The sequence below is a fragment of the Oryctolagus cuniculus genome, chromosome 8 (genome assembly GCF_051225735.1).
Source record: "Oryctolagus cuniculus isolate XC-2025 breed Fujian yellow rabbit chromosome 8, ASM5122573v1, whole genome shotgun sequence".
In the NCBI taxonomy this organism is placed as follows: Eukaryota; Metazoa; Chordata; class Mammalia; order Lagomorpha; family Leporidae; genus Oryctolagus; species Oryctolagus cuniculus.
The window spans coordinates 71,271,042-71,294,071 of NC_142874.1; the positions used below are offsets into that span (position 1 = coordinate 71,271,042).

A 23,030-nucleotide genomic window follows, 5' to 3' on the forward strand; every position below is an offset into this window, starting at 1 on the left:
AAATGTGACCTTGCATATGTCTGATGTATAGAAACATACAGGGAAGTATGAACAATCAACTTCAATGCTTTCCAATAACTAAAATATCATCTGAATGTAAAAAAGGGAACTACTGAGAAAAACACTATAGTACAAATTCAGAAGCCCTGCAGCAATGTTCCATCTAAGATACAACGTCTGATTGGATTTATGCAGGACATTCCAATTAGATCCCAGGAAAAGATCAAAAGGCATATGAAAAAGCATGTAGTTAAGGATTAGTAAGAAAATATCAACTGTTAATATTTCTTTAAATATGGCTGTTTTATCCCTGAGTTTACCACAGTTTAGCTGTGAGACCCCTGGCACTTTAGATTTTGCCCTCAGTTTTATCACCTCTACAGTGGGAACAATAGTTCCCCATGGGGTTATTGGTAAATTTTTTTTTTTTTTTTTTTTTTTTTTGACAGGCAGAGTGGACAGTGAGAGAGAGACAGAGAGAAAGGTCTTCCTTTTGCCGTTGGTTCACCCTCCAATGGCCGCCGCTGTAGCCGGCGCACCGCGCTGATCCGATGGCAGGAGCCAGGAGCCAGGTGCTTTTCCTGGTCTCCCATGGGGTGCAGGGCCCAAGCACCTGGGCCATCCTCCACTGCACTCCCTGGCCATAGCAGAGAGCTGGCCTGGAAGAGGGGCAACCGGGACAGAATCCGGCGCCCTGACCGGGACTAGAACCCGGTGTGCCGGCGCCGCAAGGTGGAGGATTAGCCTATTGAGCCACGGCGCCGGCTTATTGGTAAATTTCAATGTGAGTCATGCCTGGAATGTAGTAACCATTCAACATATGTTAGGTATATTTTAATATTGTTCATATATTGCCAATCCAGTTAATGGGATTTTTTTTAATATAAAGAGGGAAAAAGAATAGGAAGACATGCATACCTCACTATTGATGATACCTAGGATTTTAGTCAGGTTTTTCAAGCCACAGAATTTAGGCCTCTTAACACTTAGGACTCAGGGTCCAGCTTCATGGGGGACAAGGAGTTTTTGTTTTTTACAAAATCAGCTCTTTAAACCCAAGTGGTGCCAGAAAATGTCACAAACTACTTACCAGCATAAAAATATAACTAATATTTCTATATCTAAGCTGTACTCTGTAAAATAACCAAATTTGTGTGAGCTCTTCAATCTTTTATCTAGCATTTTCCCCTTTCTATCAAGTTCTTCTCTCCAAATATAATCAACAGTCTCTGGTCATTTAAGATCAATTCCAGATCAAGATTTTAAAAGTTGATTTTTACTGTTTTTAGGAAGCATCTGTCTGCCCTGTTATATTTGTCACACATAGAATTTATGGTGTGACATCCGAAATCTTATCACACAAAAGATGGTATAGTTTCTATAGAAGCAAAGCCTCTAAACTTTCAATATGGAACCCAAAAGACAATGAATGTATTGGGGTAAAGCTGTGTTAAAGATATACTTCTATGTTAACAAAAGCAAGCATAATGTGCTGTATAAATTAAGGCCCAGCCTGAACCAGACACAGAAGGGTGGAAAGCCTGGATTTTGTACCCACATAATAAACAGTCTGTGGAAACTCTGGGAACCAGGCCACTGGTTTCCAACCTAACATAGTTGAGAAGTGACACATTCTTTAAGAAGCTGTCATCCAGGAAATGAGTGGCTCACAAATCACACCAGGTCCACAAGCTTGTTTTATGAATGAAGAGTATAAAGTGTACTGGCTACTGGTTTACCTCCCTTGTGAGAATGTTATTGTAATTTCCCATTCTTCAGTTTGGTCATTTTGATGGAGATATGTAACAACTCCAACAGGAGAGAAATAATCCTGTCAACTGGAAGAATACTGTCCAGTGTAATCTCTAAATAATCTACTTCCATCTATGTTTATCCAATATCACATCTTCCCATCTGCCCCTTCCCCCCCAAAAAGAAATGATAGACAAGAAAATACAAAGTAATCATTTTTATTCACACTAACCTTGAAAAGCAATTACATTTTACATAAAATCATTAATACATATAACAGAAATCTTGGGTATTATATATGGTTAGAAACAATACAGAAAATAGATGTGAAAGTTTAAAATAGCATTACTTTAGTGATTACATTTATACTGTATTTTCTACTTCTTTATAGCAGCATCTGTAAGATTCTATTTGTTCATAATTAACTAGCAGCGAATACTTTTAATTACACAAATTCAGTAGATATTTCTTTCCAAAGTTTCATTTATACAGATTTTATCACATTAATGAAACAGAACTACTTCCACAAGAAAAAGGTGGGAAAAGATTTCATCAGTTACCAGTTTCCCCCGAAAAAGAAGGAAAGATGAGGGAAGGAAACTGGCAAAAAAATTGCATGTAATTACCAACAAAGAAATTCTCTAATGCCGTCACCAATTATGGGGTGGGTTTTGTGGAATCTCTGTGTGTGTATAATGCTGTGTTAATCTTATTTTCTGATTTTCTACTACAGTTAAAAAATATGTGGAAGTTTCCTGGGGGCCTGTCAGAGCCTGGAGAAGACATCGGTGTGTATCTTACATATTTTTTAGTAGCTTGAAAATGTTGAAGAAATACATGCATTTATTTTCTGCTTTATAGTTAAGATTTTAAACTTTCTAATTGGTTCAGACTAAGAAAATTTCTGGAAGATTAGTAGCAAAACTTTAACATTACAACTTATTCTATTAGCATAAATAATGCCATTAGGAGCATTACCCTCCCCTTCTGTTTAGGTCTGCTTCTAGATTAATTTGTAAGAAAAAGAGAATCCTTGGATATTAATTAGTAAAGTTTAGCATTAACAATTATTTATGATTACAATTAAAACTATGAGAAAACACAAATCCCTAACTGTTCCATCACAGGATAATTATTATTTTAAATGAACTTTGAAATAATAAAGTCAGTTATAATGATGACATAATTCTGCTCTTAAAATTTTTTTATCTAATTATTTTGAAGTCAGGAAGCCAAAAATTAAATATATGAAAAATATGAAAAAGTCTCAAATGAGAAATAACCCCTAAAACAACTTAGTGTTCTCAACAATTAAGACAAGGAAATGTGAGTAAGCTTTCAGAGTTCTTTACATCTCTGAATTACAGCAAATGGGAGAAGAGAAGCTGAATTTTCTTACTATTCCTTAAACCACTGGGTCAAATTTGATCTCCATCCTAATTAATCAATACATATTTTATGTCTCCATGACCTTTCCCTCAAAATGCATGTACCTCCTTGTCTTTAGACCACAACTAAGTTAAGGCAGTTTCCTAAATTATCTTTCAATATTGTACCTTAAAATGTATATATGTTAAACTTAATTTTCTTAAATTATCCACATGTAAAATACCCTCTACATGTTACATCACCAACTCCTAACAATCTATAATTACTGTCCTTTTGCCTAGATCCCACAGCCCCTAATTATCTCACACTGACCATCAGTGACTTGCAAGCACATGGGAACTAGTTAAGCTTAGGTTTGGCATTCTTACCCAATCCATATTGGGCAAACAGCAGTGCACAAAGGGTTTGTGTAGTTGCTTCTCCCAAGTCATGCCAGATTTTTTTTTTAATGAATTTCAGATATACTTACAGCTGGGCATAAATGAACACATTACCAAGCCAAATATGCATAATTTTAGATTTAAAAAATGTTCTGAAGTATATACTTAACTCTAGATAATTAAAGACATCATACTTTTGTCAAGTTTTTGTGGCTGTCACAGGAACTCACCTATATACATGCCCCAGTCATGAGGAGTTAAGGAAAGCAGAGCACTTGGCATTCATTGTATTTCCTACATGGAGTACAGATAAAGTATTTGCCTTAGAATTGATAAAACCCTGAAAGCGGTTAGAAGTGGTAATTGCTACAAGTCTAAAAGACTATGTTGATAGCTGGAGACTTCTGTATTATAACACAGTACAAAATAATAGAAATGCTTAATGATAGTCAAATCACTCAAACATTATTTAAATAATTTTCTTTATACCTGGTATATTTAGGAAAGCATATAATATACTTGAGGACAGCTGTCATCACACACAGTTAAACATTTATAATGGATCTTGGCTCTGAAGTTCTGGTAAATGAAACATTATCTGTAGTGTTTAAAAAATGAGTGTCGCACACAAAAGTGAATGTAATCCTCAAGGCTTTAATATAAAACAGTACTCTTAAAGATTATCTACAAGGTTCCTTTAAAAAAAAAATCTCATTACTACTGACGGGAAGAGTGGCGTGCCTCAGCCAAAGATCCACAAGGCAGCCGAGTCCAAGCAGAGCTCATCAGCACATGAGGAAACACTAGGAAAACCCACATTCTGCAAAATGTTTCCCATTGTTTTCTTTCAGCCTAATCCCGTCATTAAATATTACAAAATAGAAATAGCAAATATAAACTCCATTTATAATTCTGTAGCAAAACAGTGTACCCTATTTTAACACACCCTTTCATTAGCAAAATCCTCTAATTTTTCTATATTCTTCAAACCTATAAAACAGTGAATATTATCTAAGTTTAGCTTATAGTATATTAAAATTTTAAGATAGAACAGAAAAAAGCAGTTAAAAATCAAGATAAATTTATATTGAAATCCTTGGGAAAGAGATTTCTTCCTTCTTAAGATAGAAGCGATCCTCTATCTTGTTTCTCCATTCAACTCCAGTCAGTAATATTCAAGTTAAACAGATCAAAACTCCCCACGAAGTGTGGGTTTTCAATCTTCTCTCAGAGTTGGAGGCTGCTGAGCAGAGCAGATGAGCTCACAGGCCCCATCCTGTGCTTCAAGGACGTACAAACAGCCAAGACTGATAAACTGAATGCTCAGCTCTTGATTAGTGGTACTACGGGCAAAACAAAAATGGCTGAGGGTGTGGAGTTGTCTTGAAGAACAAAAATAAACATTTAAACAACATTATAGAATATTTAGGAACACTCATTTAAGATCAAACAGGTATTGACTTGGCATAAAAATAATTCTTATTAAGGAAAGTTTTCTCTGAAACCTAAATGTCTTTTATACTTTCAGTTTAAAAATGGTAGACAAATGCCTTCTGTTTAGAACACTTTGCTCTTCCTCTCCATCTTTTCAAAACTGTTTCCTAAACACAAAACAAGAGCATATCCAGGGGGACTGGTACAAAAGTCTGCAGTCAAAGCACACAGGAACTGAGACATTTTTCTGACTTCCTCTTACTTGTCTGTTCTTCACCAGTAGGACTGCTGAGAAGGCAAATACCGTTTAGTAGTACTTGGCAAATTCAAACAATGGAGGCATTAAAGAATACTAACAACAGCAACCTCTATAGCAATGGTGAAGTCTCCCCAGCAAAGTGGTCAGAAAAGGCAGCTTTGTTAAAGGCTTCCTGGAAACACTTTGGGAGACAATGGCAGAGTCTCAGAAAATTTATGAAAAGTCCAGTTAGAGGAGTCCATGTGGATGTGTAGAAAAAGCAACCACAAAAATATACTGATGGCAATAAAAGTCTTGCCACAGAAATTTGCACTTAAGTGAAAAGACAACCTTATAAAATATGAAAATGTTGTATTATAAAAATTCTATATATTCCCAGTTTTGAAAATTATGGATGAAATGACAGCAGCATTTTGGTGTTGAAGGAATGTATCCAGGTTATTGGAATCTTCTCAGAGGAAACAAGGGAAATCTCAAACTCATCTGTGATGGGGACAGAGGAACAACTAGAGGTGCACACAGAAAGTTGTATAGCAATCTCCTTTCTGGCCTGGAGGCTGTGCAGCCCACCTGAGCTCACCAGAAGAGGTTAGAATCCCCTAGTTTGGTAGATGCTACAGCTCTATAGACTTCTGAAGGGACTCCCAAAAAGGACGTGGAAAATGGTAGATAAGTTGTTTAGATTCAAAATCTTTTTGAAATCCATGCATAGTTTTTTTCATAACATATATGTTCCATTAATTTAAGGAAGACAACTGCTTTTATAAATTTTTTAAAAACTTGTTTATCTACAAGACAGAACAGACAGAGCACTCATCTGCTGTTTCACTCCCCAAATGCCTCAAGTCTAAGCTGGACTGGGCCAAATGCAGGAGCCGAGAACATGGTCTGGGTCTCCCACATGGGTGGCAGGTCTCACATGCTGCCTCCCAAGGTCTGCATTAGCAGGAAGCTGGAATAGGAAGCAGAGCTGACTCAGACACAGGCATTCCTATATGGGATTCAGGTCTCCAAAGAAGCATCTTAACTGCAATGCCAAACAGCCCCCATTAACTTTTGCATGGATTTTAAAATTTTTTACACCAAAATAAACATCTTAACTCCATTTTCCACAAACTTTTGAAGCACTCCATGTACCAGGAGGAATAGATCACTTTTTCGCAAAGCTGGTATGTACCAATTGAGGCAGTTTTAATGGATGATAAAGAATAATGATCAAGAACTATAAAGGAATGTGAGTATTCATACAGCTTTACAACATACATTTTAACTTTAGTAACCTATGCTTTTACCTTTTGGAAAACAGAACAAGAGAGTTTAAAAAGATCTGACCCCACAAACGTACAGGTTGAATAAGCCTCCAAGTAGTAGCCAAAAGGAATATTCAGTACTTCAAAAGCTTCTGAAATGTACAGTGGTGAGAAAATACCATTTCAGTACATCCAAAAGGCAGGCAGTTCGTGTTGAAAACTTTGTTGCAGTTCTGTTTGCTTTGGAAACTTTAGATAATGCTCTTTTCACTGGAAATCTTTGATGATGACGTTTCTGAAAATGTGATCCTTAGTGATTTGTACATCTGTCTTCCGTGTAGGAGACACAGCAGTTCGAGAAGTTTTTGAAGAGACTGGGATAGAATCAGAATTCCAGTCCCTCTTGAGTATCCGGCAGCAGCACACCAGTCCGGGAGCCTTTGGGAAGTCTGATATGTATATTGTCTGCCGCCTGAAGCCATTTTCATTCACCATAAATTTTTGCCAGCATGAATGCTTAAGATGTGAGTGGATGGATCTCACTGAGCTTGTTAAGACTGAAAACACAACTCCCATCACCCGCAGAGTTGCAGGACTGCTGCTATATGGGTACAGAGAAGGGTTTGACAAGATTGATCTGACCATGGAAAAGCTTCCAGCAGTTTACACAGGCCTTTTCTATAAACTGTATCACAAAGAACTGCCAGAGAATTACAAAACTATGATAGGAATGGATTAAGTTCACATTTTACATTTTTTTTAAATTTAAGATGTACATGTAAATGAATATGTGCTATAAGACATAATGAACCTTTGGGATAAATATGACTAATTTTCTAATATATGATTTCCATTAAGAAAATTTGTAAATGTGCATATTTTAAAAGCTTTTCAAATAAAGCAAATATGTGAGAAAGATTATAGTTCTAGGTAACCTTGACTGGGTAACAGCAGATTCTATATAAAAGGTGGAAGTCTATACATTCTCTAGGAATTGTTTTCTTTACTGAGGCAATGGTTAAACATTTTATTATTAGATAAAAAGTTGCCTGGCCATTCAACAAAGCTGAGCTGTAGACATTTGTTTTCCTCTCATTAACAAATACATGTTTCTCTTTCTTCATGTGAAATGAGATTAGATGGTGCCATTAAAATCAGCTCTTAGCAGACATTGGAAGAAAAAGTATAGCCTTCTGCCCAGGTCCTGTTTTGGATCCAAGTTTATACTGCCCAGTTCGTTTCAGTGCCACATACCAGCTGGAATATTTCCTTGACCGGTAAGTATTGTAGTTATTAGACTCCAGTCGTTCAAAAAAGAAGCACTCGTCTGTAACACATTTCTGAAAAATAAAGGAAGAACTGTTATTGTGTTTTTCATATTCAACACTTAAGACAATACAGTGCCCATTTTGCTCAACCAGCAGCACTGGTCTTAGGTTCAGCAGGACAATTCAACAACATTCAGTCAGCCAAAATGTGACGCAGGGCAGCATGTCAGCAGCACAGCATCAAGTAGAAGGAGTGCTGGGAATATTTTCTAGCCTCCACAGGGGGGGTCAGGTGTTCAGCATGATGACTGCTAAGATGGTACAGAAACAAGACTGGTACAGACTAGAAACATCCATGAACATAGCTTTCTGGGGTCCCCAAAGAGGAGACACACACCAGTAACATGAAGTACGTTATGCTTAGGGAAGCCCCATGCTCTGGCTCCTACCTGGAATCATTCCTCCCAGACAAGAGGCAAAGAACCAGTCAGTGGTCATTCTTAGTTTTCTCAGGGTTCCATTGAAGCAGAGGTGAAACGGTAACCCAGCACACTCATCCCACAATGAGATTTGTTAATATCTTACAGAAACAATTCCCTAAATTATGAAAAATTTACTTGGTTCTAAGGTTGCCTCTAAAGTATAAGAATAATAGTTTATTGTATAGAAAATAGCTAATGGTATTTAATGCCAAAATTATATTGGAACATTATATAAAATTAGTAATCTGTAAATACAAAATACAGTGAGGAATAAATAATGTAGGACATTCAAATTTCTAATAGTCTCTTAGGTAATAAGAGGGACTTTATTTCAATTTATTTTTCACAAAAGAAGCTAGCTTTCAAATCATGGGACCTAGAAATATTCTAAGTAATGGAGATTAAAAGTTTGCCAAAATATTTTAAGTTAATGTCTAAAAATCAACTTCAAGAAGCAGGCATTAGATTAAGCAAATTTAGTTTTATTAAGTTAAAACAGGTTTTGCCTTGTGGTTAAAGATGCCTACATCCCTTATCAGTTCCGAGCTCTGACTCCTGACTCCAGCTTCCTGCCAATGTAGACCTGCAGGTAGTGGTAATGGCTCAAGTGATTGGGTTCCTGCTGCCCAAGTGGGAGACCTGGATTGTGTTCTGGGTCCAACCCTGACAGTTGTAGAATTTGCAGAGTGAACCAGCAAATAGAATCTCTGAAAACACACACACGTGTCTGTCTCTGAAATAAATTAAAAAGGGTAACATGATACCTGAGGATTAAAAAAATTACCAAAATGAAATGAAAAACATTCATATTTTATGCTGATTGAATGATACTCATAGAAAACTAAATCTTTTTACACTTGAATCTACATATGTAAATATAAGATATATTCAGAGATATTAATACAAACCATAGTTATGCAATATATCAGGTTCCAGCTTATTTCCATGTACACATATATCCTAAGAAACGTAAGGTTTGAGAAAACCCACATTTAAAAGACTTGAACTTTTTCCCAGATTCACTAGTACCAAGATAAGCCAAACAATAGCACAAGATGTGAGAAAAACATGAATGGGGGGGGCAGTGCTGGGACTTTCTAAGATGACAAATAGTGACAGGGTGGTCTAATTTCCATGGGGTGAAATTAATATAAAGAAGTAGAGAGGCCGGTGCCGCGGCTCACTAGGCTAATCCTCCGCCTGCGGCGCCGGCACCCCAGGTTCTAGTCCTGGTCAGGGCGCCGGATCCTGTCCCAGTTGCTTCTCTTCCAGTCCAGCTCTCTGCTGTGGCCCAGGAAGGCAGTGGAGGATGGCCCAAGTGCTTGGGCCCTGCACCCACATGGAAGACCAGGAGGAAGCACCTGGCTCCTGGCTTCGGATCAGCGCAGTGCGCCGGCTGCAGCGTGCCGGCTGTAGCGGCCATTTGGGGGGCAAACCAACAGAAAAGGAAGACCTTTCTCTCTGTCTCTCTGTCAAACTCTTCCTGTCCAAAAAAAAAAAAAAAAAAAAAAAAAAAAAAAAAAGCAGAGAAAGTACACTGTGAAGGCACTGTCAAGGGAAACTGCAGAGGGAGATCCTACAAAAGCACTGGAAACAGCCCGGACCTGTGCAGAAAGTAGATACACAGCAAGGTACTGCAAGAATGGAAGACCCAGCAGCATGGATCCGAGAAAGAACCATCCCACCCTGGCAAACCAGGTGAGATCGGACTCCAGCTGTCCGTGCTGCTGTTAATACAGCAGGAGGGAGAGCTTAGTGAAACTACATTTTTGCATCCAGCCGGGATACCTCAGGATGGTAGGGTGACTGCTTGCCCAGGGAGGAAGAGAAGCACTTCTTTGTCCTCTCCTCCATTCTACAACAGCGACCTGTACCCAGTGGTGGGAGAACTGGCATCATTTTTAGACATAGGCATATGGCAGCAGTCCCAGCTTGTGTGTGTGCACCCAGCAATTGTTGGGCAATCAGAATGCTGGGGTGCATTCTCAGAGCTCCTTGGTCGCCTAGAACAGCTCATAGCAGAAGAAACAGTGCTTATAGGAGAGGCTGCGCAATCATGTGCAGTTCATACAGTGGTGCAGATGAGTGTTGAACACATTCAGGGCTAATACCTGGGCACTCCTTAGCTTGGAGGAGGAGGAGTGGTCCCACCAACATAGATGACCATTCCTCTCCATCCAGTTAACCAGAGAGCTGCCACACCCAATTTCAGTGTTACCCCAGATACTCATCCCATCCTGGAGTACTGACCATAACTCCCTGGCATCACTAACCACACACTTCTTGGAATTCACTGAAAGCATAGACACTCCACTAAGCCACAGAGGCATAGCTCAAAGATAAAAAAGCTTAAGAGGAAAAAAAATTCTAAAGATGCCTAAAAATTAATGAAAAATTCAAGAAACAAGGAAGACACTATGACCTCTGCAAAGGAATACAATAACATTTTAATATTAGAATGTGAAGATAAAGAGATTGAGGAAATGCCAGAAATGGAATTCAAGAAACTAATCATAGGACTACTCAAGTAATCAGAAGCAAATCCACGAGCTACAGAAAACAATATATGATATGAATAAAAATATTTCGCATGAAATTGAGATTTTAAAGACAAATGAAAATGAAATACTAGAAGTGAAGAATTCAATAAAACAAAAAATGCACTGGAAAGCCCTTAAAATAGACTTGATGAAGCAGAAGAAAGAATATCCAAGTTAGAAGACGAATCTCTGGAAATTTTAGTCAGACCAAAAAAAAAAAAAAAAAAGCAATTAGAAAACTAAAAAACAGTGTTGGAGATTTATGGCATACTATAAATCACTCAACATATGGGTCTTAGTAGTGCCTGAAGCCATGGAAAGAATATGGATTACAAGGCCTTTTTACTGAAATAATTAGAGAAAACTTCCCTAATTTGGAGAAAGAAACGGACATCCAAGTACAGGAATCACACAGAACTCCTAATAGACAAGACCAGAAAATATCACCATGAAACACTATACTCAAACTCTCCATAGTAAAACATAAAGATTCTAAAATGTGCATGACAGAAATGCTAGGATACTTTGAGGGAATCTCCAAATAGACCAACAGCTGACATCTCATCAGAAATTGCATAGGCTAGGACAAAATGGCAAGACACTGTCCAAGTCTTAAGAGGAAAATACTACCAACCCAGAATATTTTATCCTGCAAAGCTCTCACTTATGAATGAAGGTGAAATAAAGACTTTCGAGGGGCTGGCACTGTGGCATAGCAGGTGAAGCCGCTACCTACAGAGCCAGCACCCCATATGGGCAAAGGTTCAAGTCCCACATGCTCCTCTTCTGATCCAGCTCTTTGCCATGGCCTGGAAAAGCAGTGGAAGACAGCCCAAGTCCTTGGGCCCCTATACCTACGTGGAAGACCTGGAGAAGGCTCTTGGCTTCAGATCAGCACAGCTCCAGCTGTTACAGCCAATTGGGGAGTGAACCAGCAGGTGGAAGACCTCACTCTCTCCTCTATCTTCCTCTCTTTCTCTGTGTAACTCGGACTTTCAAATAAATATTTATTTTTTGTAAAAAGACCTTCCATAACAAATTCAATTTGTCATGTGTCCAGCCTTACAAAAGATGCTAAAGGATATGCTACACACAGAAAGAAACCCACCATCATGAAAGAATGTAAAGACAGAAAATCCCCCAAAAGTACAAAAGAAATCCAAAGTAGACAACAGGAATATTCACAGAAAAATGGCAGGGCCAAGTCTTTATTATCAGTAGTCACACTGAATATAGTCTCAACTCTCCAGTTAAAGATACAGACTGGCAGAATGGATTAAAAAACAAGACCCATCTATTTTCTGCCTACAACAAACACACCTCACCTACAAAAATACACACAGACTGAAAGTGAAATGCTGAAAAAAGAGATTCTATGCAAATGGAAAGAAAAGGGGTCAGGTGTAGTCATCCTAATAGCAGACAAAATAGACTTTAACACAAAAATTGTTAAAAGAGACAAAGAAGGGCACTATGTAATGATGAAGAGATCAATTCAACAGGAAGACGTGACTATAATAAATATATACACACCCAATTACAGAGTGCCTGGCTCTTTAAAAGATCTGTTAACAGATCTAAAGGGAGACACAGACTCCAATACAACAGTAACAAGGGACTTCAACATCTCACTTTCATCAACGGATAGATCAACTAACAGATAATCAGTAAAGAAACAACGGAGCTAATCGACACGATGGACCAAATGGACCTCATTGGTATCAACAGAACTTTTCACCACACAGTTCCAGGATACACAGTCTTCTCAGCAGTGCATGGAACTTTCTCCAGGATAGACCATATTCTAGGCCATAAAGGAAGTCTCAGACAATTCAAAATAAAAAAATCATACCATGCACCTTCTCTGATCAAAATGCACTGAAGCACAAAAGCAACAACTCAAGAATCTCCAGAACATATGCAAACACATGGAGACTGAACAACATGTTCCTAAATGAACAGTGGGTCATAAAAGAAATCAAAAGAGAAATTTAAAAATTTCTGGAAATGAATAAAGATGGCAATACCTCATATCAAAATTTATGGGATACAGCAAAAGCAGTGCTAGGAGAGAAGTTTATAGCTATTAGTGCCTACATCAAGTTCTGGAAAGTCACCAAATAAATGAGCTGTCAATACATCTAAGGGTCTAGAAAAAAAGCAACAACCCAAACCCCAAATTTAGGAGGAAAGAAATAATTAAAATTAAGGAAGAAATAAACAAAATTGAAACAAAAAATTCAAAAGATCAATGAAATGAAGAACTTGTTTTTTGAGAAAATAAGCAAAATTGGCAAACCACTGGCACATCTAACCAAAAAAGGAGAGAGAAGACCCAAATCAATAAAATCTGAGATGAAAAAGGCAATGTAACAACATATACCACAGAAACAAAATGAAAAATCTACTCTAAATGGATCAGAGGCCTAAATCTATGACATAATACCATCAAATTACTAGAGAACACTGGGGAAACCCCTACAAGACATTGGCATAGGGAAAGACTTCTTGGAAAACACCCCAGAAGCACAGGCAATCAAAGCCAAAATTAACAAGTGAGATTACATCAAACTGAAAAGCTTCTGTACTGTAAAGGAAACACTCAGCAAACTGAAGAGACAACTGAAAGAATGGGAACTCAACAACAACAAAACAAACAATACAACTAACAAATGGACAAAGGACCTGAGCAGACATTTTTCAAGAGAAGAAATTCAAATGGCTAACAGACACATGAAAAAATGTTCAGGATCACTAGCCACCAGGGAAATGCAATTCAAAACCACAATACAGTTTCACCTCACCTCTGTTAGAATGGCTCTCATATAGAAGTCAACAAACAAAGGCTGGTGAGGATGAGGGGAGAAGGGAACCTTAATCCACTGTTGGTGGAACTGTAAACTGGAACAGCCACTGTGGAAGACAGCATGGAGATACCTCAGAAAGCTGCATATAGACCTACCATATGACCCAGCCATCCTAATCCTGGGAATTTATCCAAAGGAAACAAAATTAGCATATGAAGGAATTATCTGTACCCCCATGTTCGTTTCAGCTGAATTTACAATAGCTTATATATGCAATCAAACCAGATGTCCAGGGCCGGTGCTGTGGAGCAGCAGGTTAAAACCCTGGCCTGAAGCACTGGCATCCCATATGGACACCGGTTCGAGTCCTGGCTGCTCCACTTCCCATCCAGCTCTCTGCTATGGCCTGGGAAAGCAGTAGAAGATGGCCCAAGTCCTTGGGCCCCTGCACCCGCATGGGAGACCTGGAAGAAGCTCCTGGCTCCTGATTGGCACAGCTCTAGCCATTGGGGCCAACTAGGGAGTGAACCATCAGATGGAAGACCTCTCTCTCTCTCTGCCTCTCCTCTCTCTGTGTAACTCTGACTTTCAAATAAATAAATAAATCTTAAAAAAAAAAAAGATGTCCATCAACTGAAGACTAGATAAAGAAATTATTGTGTGTGTGTGTGTATACACTATTGAATACTACACAATGATTAAAAATGAAATCCTGTCATTTTCAACAAAATGGATGCAAACTAGAAACCATTATACTTAGTGAAATAACTGAGTCACACAAAGACAAATATCATATGGTGTCTCTGATTTGTAATAAATAGAGTACTTAAAATGTAACCTATAGGAGCAAAACTGACACTGAGATGAGATGATTTTGAACAGCCCTTGCCTTGAGTGTTGGAGAACAACGTTTTTCTTGATTGTTTTTTGTTCTTTACTTCTTTTTTTCTTCGTACTAATCAGTGAATTCTCTACTTACTGTAGAGAGTACAAAAATTAACTGAAAATTGATCTCTAAAAAATAAGAATGGGAAAGGAAGTGGGAGGAGGAAGAAAGGCAGGAATATGGGTAGGAGGGATGTAGGGGTGGAAGAAGCATGTTCCCCAATCTGTACATATTAAATGCATGAAGTTGTAGTCCTTAAAAAAATAAATTTTTCAACAAGGTAAAAGAGGTGGCATAATAATAAAATAACAAAAATTGAAAGTAAAGGACTGGGAGGGAACTGCAAGTGAATAACACGTGTCTCCACCATCTAAAGTAGGGGAACAATATTAGATACTATAATCTGCCTCTAGAAAAAAGAATATTCCTGGATATTTGCTTAGGTTTGTATTTTGACTACCATTAACTGAAATTTTAAAAACTAAAATATAAATGTAACTGATTTGCCCATTATGCAATACATTTTTAATAAACAAATCTGACTGTTGTGAATAAATCAATGGTAGCCTTACAGAAAAACATACATTACAGAAGGCTTAAACTAAGACACACAGGACTAACTTTGAATGCTAAGCTTTGGTAAGCTAAATGTGCTACTAGTGAAACACTTTAACTTAGAATAATATAGGTATTCCAAATCCAGTACTTTCTCTACATTTGGGAAAATGTATTACTCTTTGCTAGGGTTCAGATATGTGGTTTAAGTGTGTTCTCCAAGGGTTCATGTCTTCAAAGTTTGGTTCCCTCTGTGATGAAGAGGTGGTAGGAAGTTATTAGGTCAATCTGTGGCTTAGTCCTTGGAAGAAACTAAGATGGTTCTGGTTAATTCTCTTGAAAGGGTTGTTAAAAATAACAAGACAGTCCCCTCCTGGCTTCCTGTCTTACCTTGTGGCCATTCCCTCTCACAGACACTACCATCATGATGCCATCTGAAAAATGATGTGATGTGGGCAACAGTGCTCTAGCCAGATCTTAAATCAGGTAGCTGGCGCCACCTGATCTTGCACTTGCAGCCTCCAAAAAGGCAAATAAACCTCCTTTCTTTACAAAGTACCCAACCTCATATATTTTGTTACAGCAAAAGAAAAAAATTTTTTTTTATTTGACAGGTAGAGTTAGAGAGAGAGAGAGAGAGAAAGGTCTTCCTTCCGTTGGTTCACTCCCCAAGTGGCCGCTATAGCTGGAGCTACGCCGATCCAAAGCCAGGAGCCAGGTGCTTCCTCCTGGTCTCCCATGCAGGTGCAGGGGCCCAAGCACCTGGGCCATCCTCCACTGCCCTCCTGGACAACAGCAGAGAGCTGGAATGGAAGAGGAGCAGCCAGGACTAGAACCGGGCGCCCATATGGGATGCTGGCACCGCGGGTGGAGGATTAACCAAGTGAGCCATGGAGCCGGCCCCGCAAAAGAAAATAAACTAGTGCACACTTCCTCTGGGAACTCAAGTTAATCCATGTGAGTTCACTTTTGTCACTTTTAGTGCCACTGAGAAAAAAAAAATCCTCTTTCCCTTTCTCAGAACTAAGGTCAAGAACAGGGTGGAGGGGGAAATAAAGAGTGAAAAGGCACAGGAGTCACAAAGATGATGTGAGAAGCAGTCACTGAGCTTCACAGGCTGTGATCCCCCAGAGGTGGACTTAAACAGCAGCACTCAGTTGCATGTCCATTTTGGGGTGTTCTGTCAGCTTCCAGGATGCCCTGCCCTGCTAGTTGGGACTCCCCACAATGTCTGGCCTACTGTGATACGTCCTATGCCAGCAGTGTTTGCCTTTCCAGCCAGTTCTTAATATCTGAGGGAAAAGAAATTGTACCAGGGACTAAAGGGCTACATCATGGAACTCACAAAAAAAATTTTGTTTTACAATGGTTACTTGTACCTTTAAAAAAACAGTGGAAGGAAGGAAACCTTAGTCTGTGCCACATCAATTTATTAGACAACTTCTTTGCCCTGCATTCCTTTTTTAAAATGGGCAGTAGGGCCAACATTCAGTTCTGAAGAAAATCAGCCCAATGTAAATACAATTTCCAGTTCTCCCCATTCTTAGTTTAAAAATCATCTTCAATGACTATGATCTCAGTGTTCCCATTTAAACTGGTGCAATATAATTTTTATTAACCTTTGTAAACACATACAGAGCTCTTTCTCTAGTCTCAGTGTTTGCTTACTAACTTAAGAGAAAAATGACTCTTTAGAGGAAGTGATTAAGTGGCTTTAAAGGATTTGTAACGAGTTGTTCCTTGCTTGTAAAGCCTGAATTTATACAGGCCTAAGAGCTGGGAAATCCCTTAATTCATAGTTACTGACTGCTTCCACACACATCATTTCATGTAAACTTGCAACAGTCTTTTCACACAATTATCACCATTCTAACAAATGGAGCTTTAAATCTCAGTGTACTTGGAACATTTCAGATTGCAGATACCTTTTGCTCACCTGGCACCCTTCCATTACATTAAATTTTTCTTTACTTTGTTGAATGTTTTTTAAAGACTAATTGGAGGGACCATCACTGTGGCACAGTAGGTTAAAGCACCAGCCTACAGTACCAGCATCCCATATGCGTACCAGTTTGAATCCCAGCTGCTCCACTTCCAATCCAGATCTCTGCTAATGTGCCTGGGAAAGCAGCGAAGAATGGCCCAAATCTTTGGGCCCTTGCACTCACGTGGGAAACCTGGAAGAAGCTCCTGGCTCATGGCTTCAGAATGACTGAGCTCCGGCTGTTGCGGCCAATTGGGGAGCAAACCAGCAAACCCTCCCTCCCTCCCTCCCTCTCCCCCCTCCCCCTCCCCTTCTCCCCCTTCTCCCCCTCTCCCTCTCTCCCCACCCTTCCCTCTCCCTCTCTCTCCGCCTCTCTCTCTCTCTGCCTCTCCTTCTCTCTCAGCCTCTCCTTCTCTCTGCATGTAACTCTTGGAAAAAATAAATCTTTAAAAAATATATATAAAAGGGGGCCGGTGCTGTGGCACAGCAGGTTAACACCCTAGCCTAAAGCGCTGGCATCCCATATGGGCAACGGTTCTAGTCCCGGCTGCTCCTCTTCCAATCCAGCTCTCTGCTATGGCTTGGGAAAGCAGAAGATGGCCCAAATCCTTGGGCCCTTGCACCCATGTGGGAGACCCGGAAGAAGCTCCTGTCTTCGGATCAGCTCAGCTCTGGCCGTTGCAGCCATCTAGGGACTGATCCTCTCTGCCTATATCTCTCTCTGTAACTCTGTCTTTCAAATACATAAATCTTTTATATATATAACTTTTAAAAAAGGTCAAATGCAATGACTCTCCCTATCATATATTAAAGCATTAATATATATTACTTACTAAAAAAAAGAATTGGAGGCTACAGAAAGACCAGAATTCAAATAATTCATTTGTTCATTCAACATACATTTTCTTCTCCAAGTACCTGGGACCTGTCAGTGAATATAACTAAACAAAGTCCCTTCACTAAAACATGACAGATTTTTAACACTCTTACAGGAGTGTGAGAATATTTTTAAAAGTTCATGGAAAATAGAATTAAAAGCTAAGTTTTATTTTGGTTCAAAAGTATTTCAAAATATATTCACAGTTTTTTTCATAATATGCATTTTATTAAGTGTTTTGAAGATCCTGACTTTATGCCACCAGCATTTTAGCTTGGGCAGATATAACATGCAATAAATTATATTCTATGTTAAAATATGAGAAATCCTATGGAAAAAAAGTAAAACTGAACTGGGAAGGAGAGACTGGGAGTAATAAGTACAGAAGTGAGGTTGCAATGTTAAATATTATGGCCCGAACAGACTTCATTAAGAAAAAATTGATGTCTGAATGCAGACTTGAAAGAGGCGAAGCATTAGCCACCCAAGTATTAGGGAAGAGTGTGCCAAAGTGCAAATTCAGCCGGTATGTCTGATGCGAAGGGCCACCATGGGAAAATAGTTGGATATGGAGATCACAGAGGTGATAGGATGGTATGGAGGATAAAATCCCTACAGGTTTACAGGCCACTGTAAATATTTTGGCTCCTATTCAGAAAACGGAGAGCCACCCTAGGCTCTTGAGCAGCAAAGTGAGATTATCTAGCATACATTTCCAGGATTACCCTGGTTGCCAAGTCCACAGAGGGCCAAAAGCAGACGCATGAAGAGCAGTAGAGGCTTGTTCTGTGACACAGAGGGCATAGCAGTTCAGATCACCATGGTGGCAGTGGAGATGGAAGAAGCTGTCTGCTTATGGGTATTCAGAAGGTAGAGTTTCCTGAAAAATGATGGGCAGTGTGTGAGAAAAGATATCAAGGATGGCATTGGAGTTTAGGATCTAGAATTATCTACTTGTTTTCCACTGAGATGGGAGCTGCTGGAAGAGGAAACATATTTCACAGGGAAAGATCTGCAATTCAGTCTTTTTTTTTAAATTTTTTGACAGGCAGAGTGGGCAGTGAGAGAGACAGACAGAGAGAAAGGTCTTCCTTTGCCGTTGGTTCATCCTCCAATGGCCGCCGCGGCCGGCGCGCTGCGGCCGGTGCACCGCGCTGATCCGATGGCAGGAGCCAGGTACTTCTCCTGGTCTCCCATGGGGTGCAGGGCCCAAGCACTTGGGCCATCCTCCACTGCACTCCCTGGCCACAGCAGAGAGCTGGCCTGGAAGAGGGGCAACCGGGACAGAATCCAGCGCCCCAACCGGGACTAGAACCCGGTGTGCCAGTGCTGCAAGGCAGAGGATTAGCCTAGTGAGCCGCGGCGCCGGATACAATTCAGTCTTGCAAATGCTGAGTTTCAGATGAATACTTATTGAGCTCCTACTAAGCAACAGATACCGCACTTAACCTACTTTCCCTCTTGCTAATGCTAATAATCATAGAATCTGGAAGCTGGTAAGTACTAATTCATTTGCAATTATAGAAAGTGAATTATGCACAATTACAATAAGCTATTATTCTCAATTCTAAAAGATATGCAATATAAAAAAGGGCTATGGATATACAAGAGAACCTCTTAAAGTTTGTGGAGAAAATGGAATTGAAAGGTAAGTTTATTATGGTGCAAAAATTTGAAGTCTGCAGCCAGCATTGTGGCATAGTAGGCTAAGACTCCGCCTGCAACACCAGTTCCCATATGGATGCCAGTTCAAGTCTTGGCTGCTCAAATTCCAATCCAGCTCCCTGATAATAGCCTAGGAAAGGCCAGCGCCGCGGCTCACTAGGCTAATCCTCCGCCTTGCAGCGCCAGCACACCGGGTTCTAGTCCTGGTCGGGGCGCCGGATTCTGTCCCAGTTGCCCCTCTTCCAGGCCAGCTCTCTGCTGTGGCCAGGGAGTGCAGTGGAGGATGGCCCAAGTGCTTGGGCCCTGCACCCCATAGGAGACCAGGAGAAGTACCTGGCTCCTGCCATTGGATCAGCGCCGTGCGCCGGCCGCAGTGCACCGGCCGCAGCAGCCATTGGAGGGTGAACCAACGGCAAAGGAAGACCTTTCTCTCTGTCTGTCTCTCTCACTGTCCACTCTGCCTGTCAAAAAATAAAAATTAAAATTTAAATTTAAAAAAAAAATAGCCTAGGAAAGCAGTGGAAGATATACCAATCCTTGGGCCTCTGCACCCATGTGAGAGACCAAGGTCAATCTCCTGGCTCCTGGCTTTGGCAGGGCCCAGCCCTGGTTCTTGGAGCCATTTGGGGAGTGAACCAGTGGACAGAATATCTTTCTCTCTGTCTCTACCCTTTCTCTGTAATTCTGCCTTTCAAATAAATAAATAAATATTTTCAAAAAATTTGAAAACCAAGAAGAAACAAAAGAAAAATATAATAAAAAAATTTAAGTTCATGAATATGAGGGATCTTCAAGACACTCAAATAAAATGCTTATTATGAAAAAAAAAAACAGTGCAAATATATATTTTTTTGACAGGCAGAGTTAGACAGTGAGAGAGAGAGAGACAGAGAGAAAGGTCTTCCTTTCCATTGGTTCACCCCCAAATGGCTGCTACGGCTGGCACGCTGTGCTACTCCGAAGCCAGGAGCCAGGAGGTTCCTCCTGGTCTCCCATGTAGGTGCAGGGGCCCGAGGACTTGGGCCATCGTCCACTGCCTTCCCGGGCCACAGCAGAGAGCTAGACTGGAAGAAGAGCAACCAGGACAGAATCTGGCACCCCAACCGGGACTAGAACCCGGTGTGCTGGTGCCGCAGGTGGAGGATTAGCCTAGTGAGCCGTGGCACCGGCCTGTGTATTTATTTTGAAATACTTTTGCACCAAAATAAAACAGCTTTTAATTCTATTTTCCATGAATTTTTAAAATATTCTCACACTTCTGTAAGAGTGTTAAAAATATGTCATGTTTTAGTGAAGGAACAACACTCAGGGTTTCCCCAGGGGCTGTAGTTGTGCCATAGTGGCATATGCAGGACACTTGATGGGAGGAGTTGCAGATGGGACTCTAATATGAGATGCTGGCATTGTGGATGGCAGTTTAATTCACTATACCACATGCTAATAATGCATTAGGAAGGTAGCTGGTAATGGCCCAAGTGCTTGGGCCCCTGCTAACCACATGGGAGACCCAAATGGAATTCCAGGCTTCTGGCTCAGCCTGCCCTAGACTTGGATATTGCATCCATTTGGGGAGGGAACCAGAAGTTAAAGATCATTTTGTTTGTCTCTCTCCCTGTCATTTCACCTTTCAAATAAGTAATTATTAAAAAAAAAAAAATTGGGGGCTGGCATTGTGGCATAGTGGGTAAAGCCACAACCTGCAGTGCTAGCATCCAATATGGAAGCCAGTTCCAGTCCAGCTTCCATTTCCAGTCCAGCTCCCTGCTAATGCACCGGGGAAAGACCGTGGGCCCCTGCACCCATGTGAGAGACCCAGAAGAAGCTCCTGGCTTCAGTTTGGCCCAGCTCCCAGCTCAGGCCACTGTGGCCATTTGGGGATGAAGCAGCAGATGGAAGATCTATTTGTCTCTCTCTTACTCTAACTCTTTCAAATAAATTAATAAATTTTTTAAAAAATGTTTCCCCAGAGTCTTTTCACATCATCTAGCTTAGCACACAGTCCTGTAAGTGGAGTCCCATAACTGATATTGATGATGCTAATAATTTAAGATGGTGCTGAGTCTGACCCCTGTAGAGAGTATCTAAATAGTGAAGAATCTAATTTAACAGGAGGAGGCAAAATCAATACTTAATAAGTAGCTTGACTTGGTTTTTGTCTAGATAGTTACTCTGAAATTTCAAAATGAAAACAGCATAATATGAGATCCTTATTGAAAAGCTGATCCTAATTGATGGTGAGAACTAGGCTTCTTGGAGGCAGTTACAAACAAGAGAAGGCTGAAACATTCATGTGGTACTGATGAATTAGCACTGAAGGCATCAATATGAACCAACTCATATTTAAATATGGATTCAGATAACTAAATGTAGAAATATGTAAAGATATGTGTATACACTCAGGTTAGTTTATGCTCATATTTCCAAGTGTCAGCCAAAGGGCTTAGAAGCAAAGACAAATCAATAGCAACAAGTACACCCAGCATCCAGATCATGGTTTCTAATACAACTCCCAGTAAAAGGAACCAAGGCTCCTTCTAGGCTTGAGCAAAGAATATTCAAGATGAGCCTAGGATATCTTGCAGCCCAAAATGAAGTGCTCAAAATAAACACATTGATAGGAGTATATAAAGAGTACAGGAGCCACTTAACGTAAGACTCTGGGGAGATGGTAAGAAGATGGTGGAACAGGGAAGGAGCTTATGCTCTAGTTAAGGGGAAGATAGTTTTAAAAAATGTGGAGAAAGTGCAATCTCAGGGAAGAATTAGCAGAGGAAACTTCACACAAATTAGAGGGACCCTGAGGAACTATGTCGAGGGTGTGGATGCACACAACTCAGGACCCCAGCAGCTGAGAGCCTCAGCACCAGCTTTGGAGAGTGAGGTGAGACAGGACTGCAGCAGCCCAAGCCACTGGCAGTAAAGCTGTAGGCAGAGCCTGGTGTGAGTCTGGCTTGGAGCCCTGTGAGGGAAAAATGTACCTGACAACCTAGAGGGGGAAAAAGAGGGGGCATATGTCTCTCTCCCCAACCACCCAGAATGGGCAGGCATCCTGTCATAACTAGCTGAGAGAGGGCAGGTACCATTTTGGACATATAAAACAGCCGCACCAGCTTGTGTCTGCACATCCAACAACCAGCTGAAATGAGACACCCGAGCCTGGCTGGGAGAACTGACAGTGGACTGGGTGCTCTTGACTGTGGGAGCCTTGTGTGCTGTGACTGTGAAAACACTGTGGCTGCATGGGATGGCACCGGGTGTGATGGGACTTTGGGCAGTCACTGTGGGCAGCTCCACATGCTCAAAACTTCCTGAATCCCAGGTGAGGGTCATTGCTGCGGGATCTGAGCTCACACCAAGGACTGTGCAGATCCTTTGGGTGGTTCGTGTGGCAGCACAGATGAATACTGTACCCACTGGGGCTAGCATCCAGGCATTGTCTCCTTGGAGGAGAGGAGGTGAGCATAAGATGACACCAAGGGGCTGGCGCCATGGTGCAGTAGGT

General features: G+C 40.4%; 2 protein-coding genes across 16 annotated transcripts in view; one reads left to right on the forward strand and one right to left on the reverse strand.

Annotated features, from left to right (window-relative positions):
• The window catches only part of NUDT6 (nudix hydrolase 6), a 54,282-nt gene extending 46,902 nt beyond the window's left edge, over positions 1–7,380 (forward strand). For 13 of the 14 annotated variants that reach the window (XM_070047630.2, XM_089302537.1, XM_070047629.2 and 10 more), the window contains 2 exons: positions 2,486–2,540; positions 6,806–7,380. In XM_070047630.2, coding sequence (XP_069903731.1) covers positions 2,495–2,540; positions 6,806–7,203 — 444 coding nt within the window. In that variant the 5' untranslated portion in view covers positions 2,486–2,494 and the 3' untranslated portion in view covers positions 7,204–7,380. Of the gene's footprint in view, positions 1–2,485; positions 2,544–6,805 lie in introns of those variants that run through there. The other variant, XM_089302534.1, reaches the window with a different exon arrangement.
• FGF2 (fibroblast growth factor 2) overlaps positions 1,955–23,030 on the reverse strand; it is an 88,670-nt gene continuing 67,594 nt past the window's right edge. Inside the window, exon 3 of one of the 2 annotated variants that reach the window (XM_002717238.6) lies at positions 1,955–7,804. In XM_002717238.6, coding sequence (XP_002717284.2) covers positions 7,619–7,804 — 186 coding nt within the window. In that variant the 3' untranslated portion in view covers positions 1,955–7,618. Of the gene's footprint in view, positions 7,805–18,587; positions 18,744–23,030 lie in introns of those variants that run through there. The other variant, XM_089302540.1, reaches the window with a different exon arrangement.